This window comes from Biomphalaria glabrata, chromosome 13 (assembly GCF_947242115.1).
Source record: "Biomphalaria glabrata chromosome 13, xgBioGlab47.1, whole genome shotgun sequence".
In the NCBI taxonomy this organism is placed as follows: Eukaryota; Metazoa; Mollusca; class Gastropoda; family Planorbidae; genus Biomphalaria; species Biomphalaria glabrata.
In genome coordinates, this window is record NC_074723.1 from 12,420,550 (window position 1) to 12,444,623 (window position 24,074).

General features: G+C 38.4%; 1 protein-coding gene across 1 annotated transcript; it reads right to left on the reverse strand.

The window, feature by feature from the left end:
- Nucleotides 1-19,511: 19,511 nt before the first annotated feature.
- Nucleotides 19,512-22,760, reverse strand: LOC129922409 (putative uncharacterized protein DDB_G0286901). Its single transcript, XM_056008363.1, has one exon. It carries the CDS (start codon nt 22,758-22,760, stop codon nt 19,512-19,514), a length of 3,249 nt encoding a protein of 1,082 aa, XP_055864338.1.
- Between the last annotated feature and the right edge of the window lie 1,314 nt (nt 22,761-24,074).

A 24,074-nucleotide genomic window follows, 5' to 3' on the forward strand; every position in this document is an offset into this window, starting at 1 on the left:
TATCTCTGTTTCACACACACATTCTCTCACACACACATAGTCTACTCTCTTTCTCTCTCTCTCTCCCTGTCATTCTTTGTCTCTCTCACACATTCTCTTACACACTTTATCTTTCTCACACAATTTCTCTTATACATATTTTCTGTTTCTCACAATTCTCTCACATTCTCTTTCTCCCACACTTCTCCCACACTTTCCCTACTACACATTCTCTAATTCTCTCACTTTCTCTTCCTGTCACACACACATTCTCCCATTCTTTCTCGCACACTAATCTCTTGATCTCTATCTCTCTCTCACACTTTTACTTTTTATCCCCCATGTTTCTATTTGATCTATGCGATATGAATTCAATTGTTTCGTTTCTTTTGGTTCATTTCAATTTGTTCATGTGTCAAGGTTCATATCTCTTGGTTCTCGTCTTTTGGCGCATTTCAATTTGTTCATGTCTAATTCTTTATATCTCTTGTTTCAATCTCTTCGTTCATATCTCTTGGTTCATATTTTTGGTTCATAATTCATATCTCTTGGTTCATATCTCTTGGTTCATGCCTTTTGGTGCATTTCTTCAATTACAGCCCTTTTTTTTATTTCGTTTTATTATTTCTGGTTAGACATTGCCAACTTTAAATTTGAGGCAATTAATTAGTTCTATTTATAATATTTTTTTTTCACTTTACTTACAAATATCATTTTGTTTATTTCGATTTTTACCAAACTCTATTGTAAAAGTCCTGGACAGAAACCCTGCTGCTGCTGCTGCTGTGTATACTGCATTCAGGTCAAGAGCTTGAGGCTTCCCAGACCTGTTGAGACGGAAATCAGCAAGTCAAAGGAATATGTGGCACAGTTTTCTCTTCTTCCCCGCCTCAGGGTCACCAAAGTTAGGTCTGATTGTTTGTAGAGCCCACCAAGTTAGTTCATCATTTCAAACAAATATATATTTTTAAATTCAATTTTAGTATTTAATATCTGGAATCAGTTCAGTGTGGGATATCTGTTTTTTTGTTTTTTTGCGACAAAGCTGTTCCGATGAAAATGTCTAACTAAAATGTCAGATAGAATTGTAGCTTTCAAGTGATTCGATGTCGTATGTTCTACTTTTATATTGAGTATTTCAAAGATGAAATAGTATTTTGACTGGTGTGATGTGGGCACCTAACAGTCATAAATTATTTTAACATTGAATGAAATGTAATAGTTGTAAGTATTCTTTACTAAGTTTGCATAAATTATTTGGTATCTGTTAATTAAACTGAAAATAAAACACACTGAAAACAACGTGCGGGTGATCCCCGATTGCACCTTAAGAAAATTTGAAATTTTAAAGAAATTTTAAGTGAAATTAAAATAATCTATTTCAAATTCATCTTGATACAAAAAAAAAAAAACAACAACACTATAATGTCCATTTTTTTACATTTCTTTAATAAGCAATTATTATTATTATTAATATTTAAAGTAGATAATTTACATTCTCTGGCACTGTCAGGGTCGAGCTTCGTCAGAGAGAAAGCCAAGTCATTGTAGTCCTCTTAACAGTGTCCACTGAAAAAAAAAGTCTGATAATGTGGCAGGTCTGCAGCAGTACCGACCTCTGACAGCCAAAGAGAATCTTCTTAGGAATTTCTAAAATTTCATTTTCCTGTGCTATTTGTACACAGTAATATCTCTCCAATAGTTTATCTCACCATAGCTTTCAAAAAACAAAGTCATGTTTGTATTAAGTTACTCAGCATTTATACTATAGTCTCATCCAAAGAAAAAAAATCGTTTTGCAGATTCCGCCTCTCCCTGCCCATCCATCAAACACAGTTTACGGTCCTTCAAGTCATAAGCAAACTCCGGGAGAAAGCCGCGCGATGATTGGTGAAGATGAAACGTTGTTGGGACCACTCTTTCTTCCATCATCTGGTTATCTGGCCAGAGTTTGTTGTTTTCTCTTCAGCCAGTGCTTGTTATCTTTACAGATTATTTTATAGGAACCAGATTATTTTGTCACTAGGTGAAGAGGAAATTTGTGGGGATAGAAAATCGTTTGGAGAGATATATCGACTATCAACATGTTTAGGTCGCGTCATGATGGCCTTTAAAGCGTGTCGATGGATGAGGAAACTATTGAAGTGTGGAACTGAATCAAACACATAGTGGGCTTTGGTATTGAAGTGTGGAACTGAATCAAACACATAGTGGGCTTTGGTATTGAAGTGTGGAACTGAATCAAACACATAGTGGGCTTTGGTATTGAAGTGTGGAACTGAATCAAACACATAGTGGGCTTTGGTATTGAAGTGTGGAACTGAATCAAACACATAGTGGGCTTTGGTATTGAAGTGTGGAACTGAATCAAACACATAGTGGGCTTTGGTATTGAAGTGTGGAACTGAATCAAACACATAGTGGGCTTTGGTATTGAAGTGTGGAACTGAATCAAACACATAGTGGGCTTTGGTATTGAAGTGTGGAACTGAATCAAACACATAGTGGGCTTTGGTATTGAAGTGTGGAACTGAATCAAACACATAGTGGGCTTTGGTATTGAAGTGTGGAACTGAATCAAACACATAGTGGGCTTTGGTATTGAAGTGTGGAACTGAATCAAACACAGAGTGGGCTTTGGTATTGAAGTGTGGAACTGAATCAAACACAGAGTGGGCTTTGGTTGGAACATTATTGGGAAATAGAGTATAAAAGACATGTCTATGTTACAATATGGCATCGATTTTATAGGACAATCGATTTTGTAGGAGTATCGATTTCTTTTTCTTATAAGATTGATAAGATTTTAGGCTTCAGTGAAACATTGTTTACTGAGAAAATTGTTGGATTCGTTAAAACTCATCATTGCCTTTTCCATGGGTCGCTTAAGACCATCGAAAATATGGATTGTTATTGTCTACTCTCCTATTGCTGTATGTGTGTGTGTGGGGGGGATGGGTCGCGACAGAGAGGGAATTGTAAAAAGGGGTCGCCAATCTTAAAAGGTTGAGAACCGCTGATCTAGGGCGTCTCCCGTGCACATTGAGGCATCGCTTTGGTTGTTCTTGTCCAATCTCTTGCGTGGACTTTCTGGGAGCAGGTTTCCGTGCTCCCTTTAAGCACTCACCAGACACAACTCCGCCGAGTTTAATCTTCAATTAAAAATCCTAAATTCTACATCCATGTTTAAACTAGATCTCCTCCAGCTGATGATGTATAGAAGTCTTATACCAATTAGCCGCACATCCCATTGTTTAGTCATTCGGCGTGTTAGGCACTTGGTTTAGACCAGAGACGCGCTGTAGACTTTGAACGCGACATTTTAGTGAGGACATAGGTATTGGGGAGGCGCGGTGGCTAAGCAGCTTCCTAACCGGGGGTCCCTGGTTCGAATCCTTGTGAAGACTGGCATTTTTAATTTCGGGATCTTTGGTCGCCTCTGAGTCCACCCAGCTCTAATGGGTACCTGACATTAGTTGGGGAAAGGTCGGTTGGTCGTTGTGCTGGCTAACGTAACATCCTATTTAGTGACTGTCTCAACTGTGGCCCATTCTGTATTCTTTTATTCTATTTCATCACTAGTGAACTTAGTTACTGTGTTTTGATCCTTGGTGGCGATGTATGTTCCTTGTTTGTACTCGCATATGTAATACACCATACAGTACACCCATACAGTACACCATACAGTACACCCATACAGTACCCATACAGTACACCCATACAGTACACCCATACAGTACACCCAAGCATCTAGGATTATTATCAAGGCACTGTAGAAATACATTATAATCACAAGTCGAACGTACATGCGTTTTATAAATGACTTTATCATTAATATTATTATATTACTTCACCGTAACGTCCATTTATTAGGTGGTCTTTTAATTGAAATAGTCCAAAATATTTTCTTAAGTGTACGAATATGTTGCGCCTAATTAACAATGGTTTGCGTTGGATTCAAGTTTCATGATCAGTCTTTTTTTAGTCATTCTAGCAGCTGTTTTTTTTTCTGCTTCATAGCTAGTAACTTCAACGGTCCTATAGATAGCTTATTTTAGCTATGAATCAGATTTGTAGAACGGTAAATAGCGCTATTGGAATAACTTTTTTATAGATACTCCAAAATGTGCTCCTTTTTACCTAGTGCTATGCGACTGAAAGTGGCCAGAGAAGTCCGTTGCAATTATTATAAGTCATCAGGTTTTGTTTCGTTTAAATAAGATTGTTTGATTCTCTTGATTAGTTTTCTAAATACCAAGATGTCGCCTCATGGATTATACATAATGTAATTTAGGAAACTGGCCTCTAGGCTGTCTTGGACTACGCAGTTCTAGATGGAAGAGTCTAGAAGATAAATATCTTAACCTACAATTCTCTCTGACCATCACACCCACCCCCCTCCCACGCCCTCGTGTGTCGCAGCAAGCCCCCCGGGGAGAAGGCGGTCATTATTTCCGTCCTCAGCTATCCCACAAGTCTACGCTTCCGGCCACCAATGGGAAGACAACCCAAGAAGAGGTTTCCTCTGAACGGCTGGAGTTTTTCTGTCAGTTGGCTTCCCAGGACTGAAAATGACTAACGAGCCCCAACGGGAGGAATAAGAAAATACCTCGAGGGGCAGCATAGACAGAACCTTTGATGAAAATCGATTGCCGACCACTTCAGTTGTTTTCTTTGGACTATACCGCTCTTTTACAGTTGGAATACAATTTGATGGTACATTGAAGATTGAGTTGGGGTTTTGTTAGAAGGAAACAATGAGAAAAAAATGTATATATCCTTTGACCAGTGTTTGGTTCTTTTAATTTTTTTTTTATCCCAGGGCCAAGTTGATTAATTAGTAACACGATGAATCCTTTAATCCTTAATGAATTAAAAAAAACAACTAAAGAATAAATATTTTTTTGCTTTTGTTCCTTTAATTATCAATCGTGTTCGTTATATAGTTTTCTTAATTTGATATTTTCTTTTCTGATCACATAAATAGTTTGTGATCTTTATTGATATTTATTTTAATTTAAATAGCTTTAAGAATAACTTATTTGCATAACAAGATCCGTGCGTAAAGAATTTTCAGCAAGTAAAAACCTTTAGGAAATCATCTGTAAAATATCTGTTTAATAGAAACCTCCACATCTGTTTTCATGTTGTACAGGTTTAGCAGGCTCCGTCTTCAGGTTCAAACTATCTGTAAATATTCTTGAGTTAAAATATGACGTACACTAGTCTCTATCAAAAGAAAGTTAGAACCTGATCACGTCACATAAGAAAAATTGTTGCCTGGTCAGTTGGATGTTCATCGGCTGTCGTCCAAATCGTCCTAGGTTCGAACCCTGGCTATTCTGTGCAGTCTTGAATGGGGAGGGGGGGGAGAGGGTTGGGTTAGCATAAATAGCCTCATTTCCAAAGGATAGTCGATAACTTTACAGGGTTTGGATGGACGGGTGTATTTGGTTGAGCAAGTTACCCAGATCTACATTGGTTTTGGGGTGGGGGGTAGATGACAATTCAAAAGCTCATTTCTCAATCGTTTTCACTCAGAGTAAATATGTCATAACATTATAAGAGCAATGTGCTTTTGAACTCTGATGTCAAGACCTTGCCATGACCTTCACACATGAAATGTATCCGCCAACTGTTCCCTTAACATCGAGGGAAGTAAAGGATTGGGCGGTTAAAAGGTTTGTGTCCATCCATTCTGGGACGACAAAACTTGACTCACATTGGATGAAAAAAGACTGCTTTATTTTTCGATTTTTCGTCTTCAGTCATTCAGTCATTTCAAAATATTTGCATATTCATAGAACGAAAACTATACGACTAACATAAACGTTTTTATATATTTAGTCTTCATTTATTGTTACATCACATTGCAAATAGAACAATATACTTTCATATACTGCTCCTTCATTGCCCTGGCATATGGAAAATTTTAAGCTGAATAGAACATTATTTTGAATAAGTGAACAAAATCAACATGATTTAGGTCTTTATTGTCAAAGATTAACGCTTGTATGTGTATCAGTCACCTAACATTCAAAAGACTTAGTCCACGCCTTCAACCCGAACTGAATTTCAACCTCAGATGGCCACATAACGAAACACCGAAAATTAACAAAAAATCTTTCCACTTCCGTCGCGTCCGGGCATTCTTCTATACGTTGACCTTAAATCTGAAATTTATTGTTTTCCGATGGCCGTCCTTCTAACACCCTATCAAGTCTGTAAGCAGATTTCCGAGGTCTAATTAGCTCTCTCGGGGAATTCACGACAGTACAGTTCTTCCCTCTCCTCCGTCTTTCTAAACCTCTCTCTCTCTCTCTCTCTCTCTCTCTCTTTCTCCGAACCCTAGCCACAAAATGACACTTTTTCGTTTTTTTCCCGTCGTCCTCTACCAGACCGGATGTCTCGATCTCCTCCCCCGGAAGTGAAGTTTGTCGCTGATGATTGGTTCGATGTTCGAGTGTGGATGACAGCAACCAACAAAGAGCACAATGATGAAAAATAAAACAAAGAGAAAACAAAGAGGATGTCTTATTTGACTTCTGCTCAGGTCATTCAGTCAAGGGAATAAAATTGCGTAGGCTTGCAAAATAAATACAAATTTGAGGCAGTGAGACTGTCCGAGTTTTACAGATAACAAATGACATGGAAAGACGAGACAGTTTTAGAAGATCAATGAGGTATTTGAAATGTTGAAACTATTTTTAGATTTCTTTTTTTGTTTCAGACTGTGTAGACATTTTTTTTTGTTTCTCATTCTAGGTAATACTTTCAGTTCTCGGACACATCTAATAAAGGTGATGTACACTATATCCGGACACACATAGAAGCGCAGACTCAAATTAATGTTTTTCTTGTTTGTCTTTTAGAAACCAATTATAGATTATAGATATAGTTTCTAAAAGAAAGTTGTGCCAACTTATTTTCAGCATCTTGTCGCTCCTTCAGCTCAAGACATTCACCCTTCCGCCCCCTTCCCACCTTGTCCTCACAGCTCTGTTGTGATACTTTTTTTTATGAGAAATAGTCCCTCCATCTTTACTGACAAAGGATCTCAAGGTTCTCAATTCACACTTGCACTAAAGTTTTTGTTTTTGTTTTTTTGTTCTATTGCTTTTTAATTTATGTCCAGCTATAATCCATATCAATCATCATTTTTTTCAAAGTCATAGTCAGACATATTGTAATGATAAGCTATATGTTAATATGTAGAATATATAGTCATAACAGTACTGCACTAATAATATATAAACCTAAAAAAAAAATAGTCCTAATGAAACATTTAGTCCTAATGAAATACATAGTCCCACTAAGACGGTTCTATATCCATGTGTTACTTTATTTTTAGAAACCAAGTAGACACTGAATGAACGTTCTCTATGAAAGCATAGTGTGTATGCGTGTGTGTATGTGTGTACATTTAAAGCTGTGTGTGTCTTAATGAAAAGGAATATGTCAAGTAAAAAAAATGGAGTAAATTTGAAGATTTTCTAACAAGTCACATGACCTTAAACATACTCCGGATTGGCCAGTTAATCACGTGACTCGTTAGGGTTAGACAAGCTAATTGCTTGGCTAGCTCCCTAATCAAATATCCGAGTAGCCAAACAAAGGTCTTAGCGCGCATCCTCTCTAGATCTATGTGTCTCTGTGCCTTTTTGTGTCAGTTGTCTTTGTCTTGACCTTTTACTTGTTTTTTTGTGTGTCTTTCTCTCCGTCTTTCCTAAGATGAATTGGTCATTTTGTTAAAGTACCTTGACCACTTGCTGTTGACCTGCTTCTGTAAAGGTGACCTTTTCTTTTTCCACACTTCTTTCTTTACAATAAATCAATATTGTTTCAATTCATAATTTTCTTAATCTCTCACTCTCTCTCTCTCTCTCTCTCCCTCCCTCTCTCTCTCTCTCTCATTGATAAACTGACAACAGTGCGTTTGTTATTTGTCTCAAGTCACACATAAACTAGTCTTTAATGCAATTTTGTCGCTACTATTCAAACTACTGGACCGCTGAACTAGTCAGACTTTGAACCGAATCATTCTGCCCAACAGCAGAGAGCTCCACTTGGCCACGTTACCCTTCTTTTCATTCTTCTAGATCAGCAGTTCTCAACCTTTTAGGTCGGCGACCAGTTTTAACGATTCTCCACTATGCGGCGACCCCCAACCGTAAAAATCATAAGCCTAAGTAACTGTGCTTTTCTTAATGTTATAAAACAGTTCACTTTTCATTATTCTATTTCTTCACCAGTTTTATGTTGCATACTTATGTAGCTATTTTATATAAAAAAAAGCATAAGTTATCATATCACTTGGAGATCCATGTTTTCAATGGACTAAGGCGACCCCCAATGGGATCGCGACCTACAGGTTGAGACAGTGGCGTAGCTAGGGTGGGAGGAGGAGGTGGAGAATTTAAAAATCCCCCCGGGCCTCCACTTAAAGGGGGCCCCAAAATTAGTGTTATATACATTAAATATTACGCAAAATGCAGGGGCCCCCAAAGAGGTCAAGCCCCCCCGGGCCCCCGAATGATGAAAAATTCCTAGCTACGCCCCTGGGTTGAGAACCCTGTTTCTAGGTACTTCTGTTCAATAGAAGCACTACGCCGAACAAATGAGTTTCTTACCATGGCACTACCAGAGGTCTGGTCTTTCTGTCCTGCTACCGATTCAGAAGACTTTTTTACCAGGGCAAGACAGAAGGCCGAATTCTTTCTGTTTAGCTACCAATCCAGAAGAGTTTCTGGACAAGACGGGAAACCTAAGTCTTTCTGCCTTGCCACCAATCGAGCAGTGTTTGTTACCAGGGCGCTAGAAAGTCCTGAGCCTACCTGCCTTGCTACCAATCGAGCAGTGTTAGTTACCAGGGCGCTAGAAAGTCCTGAGCCTACCTGCCTTGCTACCAATCGAGCAGTGTTAGATACCAGGGCGCTAGAAAGTCCTGAGCCTACCTGCCTTGCTACCAACCGAGCAGTGTTAGTTACCAGGGCGCTAGAAAGTCCTGAACCTACCTGCCTTGCTACCAATCGAGCAGTGTTAGTTACCAGGGCGCTAGAAAGTCCTGAGCCTACCTGCCTTGCTACTAATCGAGCAGTGTTACTTACCAGGGCGCTAGAAAGTCCTGAGCCTACCTGCCTTGCTACCAATCGAGCAGTGTTAGTTACCAGGGCGCTAGAAAGTCCTGAGCCTACCTGCCTTGCTACCAATCGAGCAGTGTTAGTTACCAGGGCGCTAGAAAGTCCTGAGCCTACCTGCCTTGCTACCAATCGAGCAGTGTTAGTTACCAGGGCGCTAGAAAGTCCTGAACCTACCTGCCTTGCTACCAATCGAGCAGTGTTAGTTACCAGGGCGCTAGAAAGTCCTGAGCCTACCTGCCTTGCTACCAATCGAGCAGTGTTAGTTACCAGGGCGCTAGAAAGTCCTGAGCCTACCTGCCTTGCTACCAATCGAGCAGTGTTAGTTACCAGGGCGCTAGAAAGTCCTGAACCTACCTGCCTTGCTACCAAGTTGAGTTCCTCCCATGTCAATGGAGGAAAAGAAAGCAAACATTAAACTAGGAATAGAAGGTCAGCCACATCTAATGCAGGGATAGATGTAAACAAACATTTACATCTATACCATAAAACATCTAATATAAAACATAATAACATATAACATAAAACATAAACATATAACCTAAACGTATAACATAAGACATATATAATATAAACATAAAACATTTAACATATAATATATATATATATATATATATATATATATATATATATATATATCATATAACACAAAACATATAACAGAAAACATACAACAGAAAACATACAACAGAAAACATACAACATATAACAAAAACACAAACTTGGCCACTCTACAGTCTCTGTTTCAACTTCCTCTTGTTATAGGTATATATGTTTTGCTTTCCGGGAAAAAAAAAGAGTTCCACTAATCCTTCAATCTTCTCTTTCAAAATGTCTTTAAAATATTTGACACTAATCGCTAGTAATTTGTTTTTTAGGGGATTAAAAAAAAGAATTTCAAGGTGAAGGTTTTAACGAAGATTAAGTTCTGAAAGTTTATTTTTAGACATTTTTTATGCGAGCGAACTGAATTTGTGTCAAGGTCAAATCGTTAAACATTGAAAAGAGAAGACAATTATCGCATATTATACATTCAATATACCATTTTAACACGCCCATAAGATTATGATTTTTTGTTATTAGAAGAAAACAAAGGCCTTTATCAAGCAGACACATCCTTGGCTGATGGCTCTACATTCTACTTAAATCGATCGTGTATATCCGAGACCAATCGTCACAGCTGCGTATCTAAGAGACACACGTAGTCGTGCTGCATATCTAAGAGACACACGTTGTCGTGCTGTATATCTAAGAGACACACGTAGTCATGCTGTATATCTAAGAGACACACGTAGTCGTGTTGTATATCTAAGAGACACACGTAGTCATGCTGTATGTCTAAGAGACACACGTAGTCGTGTTGTATATCCAAGAGACACACGTAGTCGTGCTGCATATCTAAGAGACACACGTAGTCATGCTGTATGTCTAAGAGACGCACGTAGTCGTGCTGCATATCTAAGAGACACACGTAGTCGTGCTGTATATCTAAGAGACACACGTCGTCGCGCTGCATATCTAAGAGACACATGTAGTCATGCTGTATATCTAAGAGACACACGTAGTCGTGCTGTATATCTAAGAGACACGTCGTCGTGCTGTATATCTAAGAGACACACGTAGTCATGCTGTATATCTAAGAGACACACGTCGCCGTGCTGCATATCTAAGAGACACACGTAGTCATGCTGTATATCTAAGAGACATACGTCGCCGTGCTGCATATCTAAGAGACACATGTAGTCATGCTGTATATCTAAGAGACACACGTCGCCGTGCTGCATATCTAAGAGACACATGTAGTCATGCTGTATATCTAAGAGACACACGTCGCCGTGCTGCATATCTAAGAGACACATGTAGTCATGCTGTATATCTAAGAGACACACGTCGTCGTGCTAACATTGAGTTTGGACACTCTCAAATAAGAAATTACTACTTTGTTAACTAACGCCATTTACCGGGGAACGTGTAACTCATCGAACATAGTCAACAAAAGTTATTTGTGGCAATCATATTCTCCCGCCCTGACTACTGGAACGCCGTGCTAGCAGGTACAAAATCGTCAAGCTGCAACGAATTCAGAACAATACCGCACAAATAGTCCTAAGAAAAACAAGACGAGATTCTGCTACTACTCTGTTACGAACACTCCTTTGGCTTCCCGTGAAAACGAGAATCGACTACAATGTCACTACAAGGTGGCCACACTTTGTCATCTATAATAAAGAAATGCCCTTGTTCCTTATCGAACTGATTACTCCATATGTCCCTCAGAGCCCTGCGCTCAATGGACTCAACTCTTCTAGTGGTGCCACGTTTCTCCCTCAAAAGCTACGGTCTGTCATTGAAGCTCTCATGTTTATGTTTGTAAAGTTATCACAGCTTACATTTTGTTGGTTAACAGCGCTCTATAAATTAAAGTATTATTAAAATTAGTACTTATCTGGCAAGGCCTTTAAGGTGTAACCTATTATAAAGGAATCCGCTAAAAAAAAAACCTAGATTGTATACAGCATATGCATCACTAGCCAACGTTTGAATCATTAACTCTCTCTCTCTGTCTGTCTGTCTATCTGTCTGCCTGTGTCATGTGTACTCATGTGCACTGATGAGGCGGTTTATGAACCTGATTATAGCAAAGTTGTTTAGAAAAGGAAAAGAGGAAGACCTACATCTCTAAGACAGCAGTCACAGACTCTTCAGTTAATTGAGTATAATTTAAAATACAAATTTCCCTTTCAAACAGCTAGCCAAAAGATTCTAATTACCTAAACCTGCTTTCAAAATTTGAAGTTTCAGTAAGGCGGGCTCTGACGTCTGTTAATTTTTCTTTTTTTTTTTTTTTTGGACATTCCCATTCTTACCTCCCTTTGAATGAAAGCTGAAAGCGACCAGACGTGAATGTAATAATAGCCACGAAAAAAAAAATAGGACGGATGATAATCCGCACATTTTAAAGAAAAGTTTATTCCCTTCTGCTGAAAGTTCGACATTTAAATCTCTTCGCAGCAAAAAAATAATTTCGAGTAAATGTAATCGATTTCTTTCTTGGTGTCCTCTTCGTGTCTTAAGTAATCGATTCCTCTCTGAAGTCCTGGGCTCTGTTCCACTTTAAGGAATCGATGCCTTAGTAGGTTGTTAATTGAACTGAGAGTAGCTCGCTAATCGAATTACTGAAATAAAAAGTATATAACAAACGCCATCTTCTTTGCCCCATTCCATTCATACACCTAGTGTCTCATCAAGGAAAACTGTTCATTTGTATAACTTACCCAGCAATCTTCCCTTGTTGACCAACCGGCGCGTCCATTTAGAAAATGAAAGAAGCTCAAAATATTTTGGTTGATGTCCCCTTGTAATCGAGTTGTGCGTTCCGCCTTGTCCACTCGAAAGAAAAATTCAGTTAATACTGGGCCGGGTTTTCTTGCTAGTACAGTGAAAGCCCCGTTGAGTTGTGCCGGAGAAGCGAGGAGGAATCTCTTGGCTGGTGTTATTTGTTGAAGCGCGAGATTACAAGTGCCGTGATGAGGCCCTAATCGCATACTTTAGTCCGTTGTTTTACTTCTGTCATGCTTTATCCCTATCTTTGTATTATTTAATCAAAACAGGCACGGACTTAAGAATGTGCCCTGTGCAGTAGGGCGGTGGAGGCCCCATTATTAAGGAGGGAAAGGGTCCAGTTATTGAATTTTAAACGCTAAAGCCTAATTTTTGTAGCTTGTATGTATTTGTAAAAATAAAAATGTATTTTAAACAAAAATTGTTAGTGGTGGGGTGGAGAAGCGGTTCTATGTTTGGGTCTCAATGCTCAACAATCAAACAGGCTGGTAGTGGGGAGCTTCCCTTGGTCTAGAGTTACAGGAGTTCTGGGTTCATCTCTTATGACACTTACAGACTTAATGGTCCCACACTCTCGAGGTATAATTCCTGTACAGCCAGATACTGGTGTTCGACCAAAATTATTTTTTTTTGGTGAGAACTCGTAGAATTCAAATCATTTCCTCGGTCTCTTTTGCATTAATTTTAGTGATGAATAAATATGCCATGCAACGTTTGTGCCCCTCCCTCTCCATGTTTGTGAGAATGAACTTCCCCCTTCTTTCCGACCTCCTTTGATAGATCATGGCTTTTCGCTGTCTATGAGTCGTAAACAAGCGTTTTTCCATTTACATTTCACGGAGGAAAAATGTTTATTTATATAGTCATTAACAATTTGAATATAATCCATGTAAAATGACATTAAAATGAAATATAATACAAATATTTTAAGTACGAGATGTTTTTTTCATTTTCTAAAAAGGACATTTTTAAAATGTCTACCGTTTTCGCCAAAGGTGGCTACAACAATATGGGTTCAAAACTTTTGAAGAAGACATTTTAAAACGTCTCCGCTGACCTGATTCTGTGCAAATTTCTTGTGTCGGAATAATGGAACAAAATACTCCTGAATGTCCTACATCGTTTTGTTGACGACTTTTGTGGGACAAAAAAAAAAAGTAGGTCCGCGGCAAAACGTCTTACACAAAGATGACCCTACGACGTTCAAGCCTATATAGAGGTACGGGCATTAAATTATCTCGAATGATGTCCCTCGCATGATAAGATTAGCCAGTGCTGCCTCTTTATTTCCTAGACCTAGACATGAGACTGTTTTGTATTCACCAGGATGAATAGTATGCTTTGATTGCAAGAGAACACTTCAACCCCCTCCCTTTTTGAATTTGTCACACGTTATTGGTATCACATTAAACGTTTTTTTTTGTTGTCTGTTCTGCAGGTGATAAGCATTTTCAAATGTTTTACGGCGATGAAACTAGAAACTTGAAAAAAAAAAAAAAAAACGAAGACCGTTTGATGTAAAAATAACAATTCTCTTCATTCCGTTGCAATAAGTTTTCAATGTGTAGTGAAAAGAATAATAAACAGACCAATTGTTTTGAGATTTGAAATCATTAGCAAAATATTTCACTTTTTTTTTAAGGGTTAAAAAATTAGCAACTGGTATATTAAAAATCTGCACCAGTTTTAATATGAATTGAACTATTCATATACAACAAGAAAATAGCAACACCAAAATTTGATCGTCTTAATGGTCAGTAGTGGTCAGACTCATGAATATAAAATTTCGAAGTCCATTTTTTTTATTATTAACATTTTTTAACGATCTTTTCTCAAACACAGCTGTTAGGGGTGAGCAATAGCGTGGAACATTTCGCTGGTTACATTGCTCATTTGTTTATTCTTGTTATCAGAATTGGTGTCAGAAACAGATAATCTTTAGATATCTCTTCTATTAGAAAACACAAGTTCCCGAACACAGCTCTACTGACCATGTTTGGACTCCCAGACTTTCTCTTCTTCCGTTCTAAAAGAATCCTGGGAACGTACGAGTTGCTGGAACATGTGATCGCTGGTGACTGAATCTCATTGGACAACTCTCTCTGTGTATTTAGCGCGTGGAACATAGTTCTTAGTGTAACTGTAACACTTGAGGGTTCGCCATCACTTCAATTCGGCCATCGTAGAGAAAACTAGATGCCCAGTCAATATAAAACTTAGAGAACTAGATGCCGAGCCGATAAAACACTTTGCTTAGAGAACATAGATGGCTGCCCTGTCATATGGTATGAGCTCTAGACTGGTCTCGACAGTCCCGGGTTCAAACCCTGCCCGCTGCCATCGCCACTCCCCTCCGTCCTGAGAGAGGTTTGGGATAGGATGTGTTCCTCTTCAATTCTGAAGGGACATGCCAAACAGATTTGTGTTCACGGAGACTGCACCCAACACTTTGTTTTTATGTTCAGTGACAGACGTAATCTTCAACACCCTGGATGAAAGTAGACCAGTCACGACATTGCCACGTCTGCTGTCGATTATTGAGAAAGTGGTTGAGCACGTGCATGCACTTGAGATCTGCACCAACCTGTATTGATTAGGAACACGAAATGGCGCCAAAAATTTTCATTGTTTTTTTTTTATTTCACATCGAATTGAATCCTAACACTTTTGTTTGAATACTATATACGTTTTAGTGTTGTTGTTGTTGTTGTTGATGATGTTGTTTTATCTTCAATCTCTTTAAAAACATGCCTGAAAAAGAAAGTCGCATTTAATAGAGAGCGACTGCACTGAGTAGAGTCAAAGAACGATAACACAGAAAATATTTTTACTTTTGATTGGGCTATTTCCCTTGCTCCGAAATATAATTGAAGTTGGCACCTGGAGTTTTCAAAAGATATGTCACCAATTGTTCTAGCAGGTGTTAGGTGTCTTTAGGTCATGTCAGAAGTCAATGCACATTCCTTACAACAGTGGTTCTAAAACTGTGGTGGGGGTCTACGAGACGACCGTAATGGGTCCACAGAAAAAAATAATTTGTGAACAATTAAAATACCTTCTTTAGTAGAAATTTAATCCGAGCGGATAATTGGAATAATGATCAACTGCCCCCCCCCCCACTACTGTTTAATATGTTTATTACGAACTATTCTATGATCATTGTTGACGCAGCTTGGCAAAACAACAATGTTTAATAACAGTCCTGCGATAGAACTATATTTTGCGCATGAATATCACATTTACATATTTTACAAGCCAATCAACGTCCTTTGTACAATTCTCTACTCTATCGCGTCATTCAAAGAAGTAGGGCAAGCCTCCTTCTAAAATTTCCAACCGATGACACTGAGAATCCACGACACACCTACATCAGTCTGGTGATTCGTGTTAGTTAAATTGTTATTTCGCACGCCCATCTAACCATTAGCTTATGCATAAGATCGATAACTAAATCGACCTGCGTATTGCCAAAGCCATTGCATCCTATGGCAGACTGTCTAAAAACGTCTGGAACGTGGACAGTGTACAGAAAACATGCAAAGTAACTGAACCACTTCCACATGACATGTCTAAGAAAAATACTGAATGTCGAATGACAGGACAAAATACCAGATACTGAAGTCCTTCGAAGAGCGGGTCTGCAAAGCATCCACACAATCCTTATGCAGTCCGCGATTGGCAGGACACGTCTGCAGAATGGAAGACTGCCGCTACCCTAAACGACTCTTGTATGACCAACTAAGCTAAGGAAAACGCTCGCAAGGTGGTCCTTGAAAGCGCTTCAGGGATACCCTCAAAGCTTCTCTGAAGGCGTTCAGCATAGACCCAGCCACCTCGGAGACAGAGGCACATGACAGAGCATCATTGCATCGCGCTGTGAAAACTGGCGCACAGGTTACTGAGGAAAAGAGAACAATGCTGGCAGAAGAAAAGCGCCAGAGAAGAAAAGCAAGGCCAATGACACTAGCTCCAGCTGGAATAACCTGCCCAGTGTGCAGCCGAACATTCCGGGTTCACATAGGTCTCACCAGCCACATGAGGAGGCACAAAACCCCAGCGCAAAGCCCTCAGCCCCCTGGATGACAAAGTGGTCATCATCGAACCACGATGGACGAACAATAAAAAATAAAAGCTGATGGATAAATATTCGAAGCGTAAGCTGACATCTGAATAACAGCAATAACAGTAAATGAAAAAAGTTCTTAAAGATTCATATACTATTGCAGGAAAACAAACAACTTAGTAGAGTTCAAACCAGATCAATTGTTATAGAAGGCCCAAATACTAACCAGAGTCGTCGCTATTTGTTGGCAGTTTAGACCAATAGCTAACGTCGGACCTGTGACGTGGCGGCAAACAAGCTATTGGTCTAAACTGCCAATAAGTTGTGACGTTGCAGGTCAGTGTTCATGCCTTCTAAAACGAGTGGTCTCGGTTTGAGTCATGCATGGCTAGACGAGACACATGAAATGCGTAGGATATAATTATCTTCTATTTTGTAAGTAACGTCTTTAATATATAATATATAAGATATAAGATAAGAGGATAAGAATAGCGCAAAGCATAAAAGTTTACGGCATAGCGGACCACAAACATTTTTTGTAATTTCGTTAGAAGTAGGTATGCATACTCTAAAAAGCCTAATTAGATGCATTTTTTTTTCCTTCATAGTTTAAGAAAACTAACATTTTATTGTTGGTTGGTCTGGGTCTACTTATTGTCCTTTTTGTCCCTAAAATTAATGATATTAATCAAAAGGTAGGGTACATCTACAATTCAATAATTCCTTGTACTGTGTCCGTTTTTTCTTGCCTGTGATAACCAGATGAAGGGGGCAGATGCAACCCATTCCTCCTTCCTTGACTGCTAAGCGTGTATAAGATCATTTAATACATTTTATAAAACAGACAAACAAAATTAGACATCTGTTTCTTATTCTGTCATATAGGATTCGCGTTAAATGTGAACATAGATGTACTTTAATAGATACATGGTCGGAACTTAACATTATAACTCAACCACTAGAGGATCCAGAACTTTGGAGTGGGGGGGGGGGGCGGGCGATTTTTTTCCAAACCCTAACCCTATGCATAAACATGCGTATATATATGAGAATTTTAAAAAGCAGTGTTTCTCAACCTTCGGTGAAAAAAAAACCCAGTCATATTGAGCCCTTTCTCTTGATATCTTGGGGGTCTGGGGGAGCGTTGTAAGAATCCTCAGCGGAGTTCGGGGCGAAGCCCAGACGTCAAAAGCGTTTTCTTCAATTCTTCACTGAAGAATCGCATTCTCCTTACCTAAAGGTCATTATTCATCCTATTAAAAAAGGACCTTTTGAATAATGTTGTACTTGAAAATTATTGTAATATGAATTTATAGGCCCATAATGCATTGCAAATAATACCGATTTGTTCATTGAAAAGATCAAATACCCCACATATTTAGATTAATGCTTTGAGAATCGCCTCCGAAAAAAAAATTCGATAAATAATATTCAATAAAATCCAAGCATAAATTGTGAGTTATAGTCCCAAATTTAACTAGAAAAATATCAGATTGAGTAAAGGTTGGGAGAAGGCGACTAGGAAGGCATTATTTCTGTTTATAACTCATCTCAATCGTGACTCGTATACTGAAAATTTTCATTTGCATTCTAACTTTTCCAAAGCAAAGTCTTTCTTAAAATAATTATGATAATTCATGTGAAATTACATAAACTCTGTCTGGAAAGGGGAGGGGCGGTAGAATGAAAACGATTAATCCTCGCTCCTTTTTATAATTTCTGCTAATGATTGCATTTGGCATTAAATAATAGGGGTGGGGCGACTCGATATAAGAATTTAATTTATAGCATATATAAATTATATTAGTGACATATTTTTTTTTTAATTTTGTAAATTCTTAACTATAATACAAAAAGAAAAAGTATTGCTTTGTCCGATGAGGGAAAGGAGGTGTCATGTATCGCCCCTACCACCTTTTTCCTTTTATATTTACTAATCATAAAATTTGAGATTAGTGTGTGGTGCGACATAATACAGAAATTGGTTCACATATCAATACGTAGTTTATATTATTTAGATATTCAACTAATTTTGTTCACAAACTATGATTCCTCCATAAAAATAGGACCACCCCCCACTCATAGGGCTAGAGCGGGGCTAGCAGTACATGCAATCGCCCCCCCCCTTTACCCCACCGAATCGGCCAAGAAACCAGAAGGGGAGCGACATAATATAAAATTTGTATACGAATTCAACTAATTTTGTTTACAAACTATGATTTCTCCATAAAAGTAGGACCTCCCCCCCCACTCAGAAGGTTTATAGGTGGGAAGGGCAGTAGAGGTATTCGCCCCCCCCCCACCCAATCGGCCAACAGGGGAACGACATAATATAAAGATTGGTTAAAATATCAATAACAACTTTTAATCATATAGATATTTAATTGATTCTGTTAGAAAGCTGTGATTTCTACAGATAAATTGGACCATCCCCCCCCCACTCAAAAGTTGATGGGGGAGGGGGCGGATTGATGCCTTCGCCCCCTCCCAACCCCACCAAATCGGCCAACATACTAGAGGGGGGGGGCGAAATAATCTAAGAATAGTTTGAAATATAAATAATTCGTATATTTTATTAAGATAAGTAAAAATTCGTATACAAATTGTGTGAATTCTATACTAAAATTCGTCCGCCCCCCCTCCCCTTCGGGAGGGAAGGTCAGCCGAATTGGGGGGGGGGGTGATCGCCCCTACCGATCCCCCTTGATCCGCCACTGAAGTCAACAGAAGTAACGGGCGGCATCGCGTGCAGTGTAAAGTTTCACCATAATTGAAATTGAATCAGATGTTTCTATTATTGGGTTGGTCAGCTCGTTGAATGATTTCGGCATTGCCCCGCTACGAAGTCATTCATTCATAATTCCCAATTAGTATGTTAAATAGTTGAACACGTGACCCAGCATGAATGGGAAACACAAGTCTTCATTCAAGGAGGAGAGAAAACAAAAGTCTAGAGCAGAAGTTCACGAAATACTCCGCCAAGAAATGTATTAGAAATGACACTTATCCTTGTTCCTCGTGTAGTTCATCATGTTGCTCCTTATGTTATTCCTCATGTTGTTCCTTATGTTATTCCTCATGTTGTTCCTTATGTTGTTCCTTATGTTATTCCTCATGTTGTTCCTTATGTTGTTACTCATGTAGTTCATCATGTTGCTCCTTATGTTATTCCTCATGTTGTTCCTTATGTTATTCCTCATGTTGTTCCTTATGTTGTTCCTTATGTTATTCCTCATGTTGTTCCTTATGTTGTTACTCATGTAGTTCATCATGTTGCTCCTTATGTTATTCCTCATGTTGTTCCTTATGTTATTCCTCATGTTGTTCCTTATGTTGTTACTCATGTTGTTCCTTATGTTGTTCCTTATGTTGTTACTCATGTTGTTCCTTATGTTGTTACTCATGTAGTTCATCATGTTGTTCCTTATGTTGTTACTCATGTTGTTCCTTATGTTGTTACTCATGTAGTTCATCATGTTGCTCCTTATGTTATTCCTCATGTTGTTCCTTATGTTGTTACTCATGTAGTTCATCATGTTGCTCCTTATGTTATTCCTCATGTTGTTCCTTATGTTGTTACTCATGTAGTTCATCATGTTGCTCCTTATGTTATTCCTCATGTTGTTCCTTATGTTGTTACTCATGGAGTTCATCATGTTGCTCCTTATGTTATTCCTCATGTTGTTCCTTATGTTGTTACTCATGTAGTTCATCATGTTGCTCCTTATGTTATTCCTCATGTTGTTCCTTATGTTGTTCCTCATGTAGTTCATCATGTTGCTCCTTATGTTATTCCTCATGTTGTTCCTTATGTTGTTACTCATGTAGTTCATCATGTTGCTCCTTATGTTATTCCTCATGTTGTTCCTTATGTTGTTCCTCATGTAGTTCATCATGTTGCTCCTTATGTTATTCCTCATGTTGTTCCTTATGTTGTTACTCATGGAGTTCATCATGTTGTTCCTTATGTTGTTACTCATGTTGTTCCTTATGTTGTTACTCATGTAGTTCATCATGTTGCTCCTTATGTTGTTCCTCATGTTGTTCCTTATGTTGTTACTCATGTAGTTCATCATGTTGCTCCTTATGTTGTTCCTCATGTTGTTCCTTATGTTGTTACTCATGTAGTTCATCATGTTGCTCCTTATGTTATTCCTCATGTTGTTCCTTATGTTGTTACTCATGTAGTTCATCATGTTGCTCCTTATGTTATTCCTCATGTTGTTCCTTATGTTGTTACTCATGTTGTTCCTTATGTTGTTCCTTATGTTGTTCCTCATGTTGTTCCTTATGTTGTTACTCATGTAGTTCATCATGTTGCTCCTTATGTTATTCCTCATGTTGTTCCTTATGTTGTTACTCATGTAGTTCATCATGTTGCTCCTTATGTTATTCCTCATGTTGTTCCTTATGTTGTTACTCATGTAGTTCATCATGTTGCTCCTTATGTTATTCCTCATGTGGTTCCTTATGTTATTCCTCATGTTGTTCCTTATGTTGTTCCTTATGTTGTTACTCATGTTGTTCCTTATGTTGTTACTCATGTAGTTCATCATGTTGCTCCTTATGTTGTTCCTCATGTTGTTCCTTATGTTGTTACTCATGTAGTTCATCATGTTGTTCCTTATGTTGTTACTCATGTTGTTCCTTATGTTGTTACTCATGTAGTTCATCATGTTGCTCCTTATGTTGTTCCTCATGTTGTTCCTTATGTTGTTACTCATGTAGTTCATCATGTTGCTCCTTATGTTGTTCCTCATGTTGTTCCTTATGTTGTTACTCATGTAGTTCATCATGTTGCTCCTTATGTTATTCCTCATGTTGTTCCTTATGTTGTTACTCATGTAGTTCATCATGTTGCTCCTTATGTTATTCCTCATGTTGTTCCTTATGTTGTTACTCATGTAGTTCATCATGTTGCTCCTTATGTTATTCCTCATGTTGTTCCTTATGTTGTTACTCATGTAGTTCATCATGTTGCTCCTTGTGTTATTCCTCATGTTGTTCCTTATGTTGTTCCTCATGTAGTTCATCATGTTGCTCCTTATGTTATTCCTCATGTTGTTCCTTATGTTGTTACTCATGTAGTTCATCATGTTGCTCCTTATGTTATTCCTCATGTTGTTCCTTATGTTGTTCCTCATGTAGTTCATCATGTTGCTCCTTATGTTATTCCTCATGTTGTTCCTTATGTTGTTCCTCATGTAGTTCATCATGTTGCTCCTTATGTTATTCCTCATGTTGTTCCTTATGTTGTTACTCATGTAGTTCATCATGTTGCTCCTTATGTTATTCCTCATGTTGTTCCTTATGTTGTTACTCATGTAGTTCATCATGTTGCTCCTTATGTTATTCCTCATGTTGTTCCTTATGTTGTTACTCATGTAGTTCATCATGTTGCTCCTTATGTTATTCCTCATGTTGTTCCTTATGTTGTTACTCATGTAGTTCATCATGTTGCTCCTTATGTTATTCCTCATGTTGTTCCTTATGTTGTTCCTCATGTAGTTCATCATGTTGCTCCTTATGTTATTCCTCATGTTGTTCCTTATGTTGTTACTCATGTAGTTCATCATGTTGCTCCTTATGTTATTCCTCATGTTGTTCCTTATGTTGTTACTCATGTAGTTCATCATGTTGCTCCTTATGTTATTCCTCATGTTGTTCCTTATGTTGTTCCTCATGTAGTTCATCATGTTGCTCCTTTTGTTATTCCTCATGTTGTTCCTTATGTTGTTCCTCATGTAGTTCATCATGTTGTTCCTTATGTTGTTCCTCATATTGTTCCTAATTTTGATCCTCATGCTGTTCCTCATGCTGTTCCTAATGTTGTTCCTCATGCTGTTACTCATGTAGTTCATCATGTTGTTCCTTATGTTGTTCCTCATATTGTTCCTAATTTTGATCCTCATGCTGTTCCTCATGTTGTTCCTAATTTTGATCCTCATGCTGTTCCTCATGTTGTTCCTCATGTTGTTCCTCACGTAGTCCATCATGTTGTTCCTTATGTTGTTCCTCATATTGTTCCTAATTTTGATCCTCATGCTGTTCCTCATGTTGTTCCTAATGTTGTTCCTCATGTTATTCCTCCTCATGCTGTTCATCATATCGTTTCTCTTGTTCTTCCTCATGTTGTTTCTCATGTTGTTCCTCATGTTGTTCCTCATGTTGTTCCTCATGTTGCCCCTCATGTTGTTCCTGATGTTGTTCCTGATGTTGTTCCTCATATTGTTCCTCATGTTGTTTTTATGTTGTTCCTCATGTTGTTCCTATGGTATTGACGTTCTATTACTAGAGTAAGTAATTAACGCAAATCCATTTACTCCTGGTTATAGATCCACATCAGCCGAGTTTTATCGTTATAGCAGGTCTTAACCCTGATCTGCGACGTCCAACCTGTTGGCAGTTTTGACTAATAACACGACCTGTGACGTGGCAACAAGCTTTTGGTCTAACCTACCAGATACCCTTTCCCCTACATAAGAGATTGGACCTTTGCGCGAGGAGCAATTTTTTTTAAAGTTAAAAAGAAAACTAGATGTAGCTAATCTGAATTAAAAGGAGCCCGTATTCCGTGGGTCCTGAGATCTCTCGAAGCTTTCCCTTGCAGCCAAATATATTTTAAACACAATACCAGTGTCACGTTTTGAATCTGTTGATTGTATTCATGAAGTTGTATTATAATTTAACTAACGGGAGTAAAAAACAACATCGACCTAAGCTTTAAGAACAAAAAAAGCAAGCCTAACCAAAAACTTCTGGTTCCACTACCACCAGAGCAAAAGTGACCTTCACCTGCGTTTGCAAGCGGACGGGAATATCTCTTCCGAATAGGACTCCACAGTCACATGAATAAGTGTCCTACGAGATGAACTTAAGTCGATCTAGGATTGAAGGAGAACAGAAGATTACATTAGAACTCAAACTGTGTGTCTATAATAGCGTATCTCAAACTGTGTCTATAGTAGTATTTCTCAAAGTATGTGTCTATAGTAACATATCTCAAACTGTGTGTCTATAGTAGTATTTCTCAAACTGTGTGTCTATAGTAGTATTTCTTAAACTATGTGTCTATAGAACTATATCCCATACTGTATGTATCACATCGACTACACTGAGATGTTGTACTTGTGTCGTTTTTTGTTTTTTTTTTTCTCCTTGTGTTCAGCATGTGACAGTTTGAAAAAAAAATTATTTCACGTGGCGCTATCGATTACGTGTCATGGAGAATATCGATTTTTTTTTCTTGTCATCTGCAGGAAAACATCCCGAGCTAGATGCACGAAATAAATCTCAAACTTAATTAATTATATCTCAAAGAAGGTGATCGACACGAACGTTTTAGGTTTAAAACTCGGCTAATGTTGTTTCGTCTGGAGCGCGAGCTACATCGCCGCTTTGGGTCTGAACTTAAAACTTCAATTCCAGAAGTTAGGCTCCTGTAGGCAGACCATACTACAGTTGATATGAAGTGGTGTATAAGGAAGCGTCGTCTCCCCCAGTATTCTAGCCAACCTTCATGTCCCCTTGATGATGACTTAAATGACTGGACT

Coding starts and splice junctions, on each gene's coding strand:
- LOC129922409 (XM_056008363.1), bottom strand. CDS start 22,760: ATGAGGAACAATATGAGGAACAACATCAGGAACAACATCAGGAACAAC.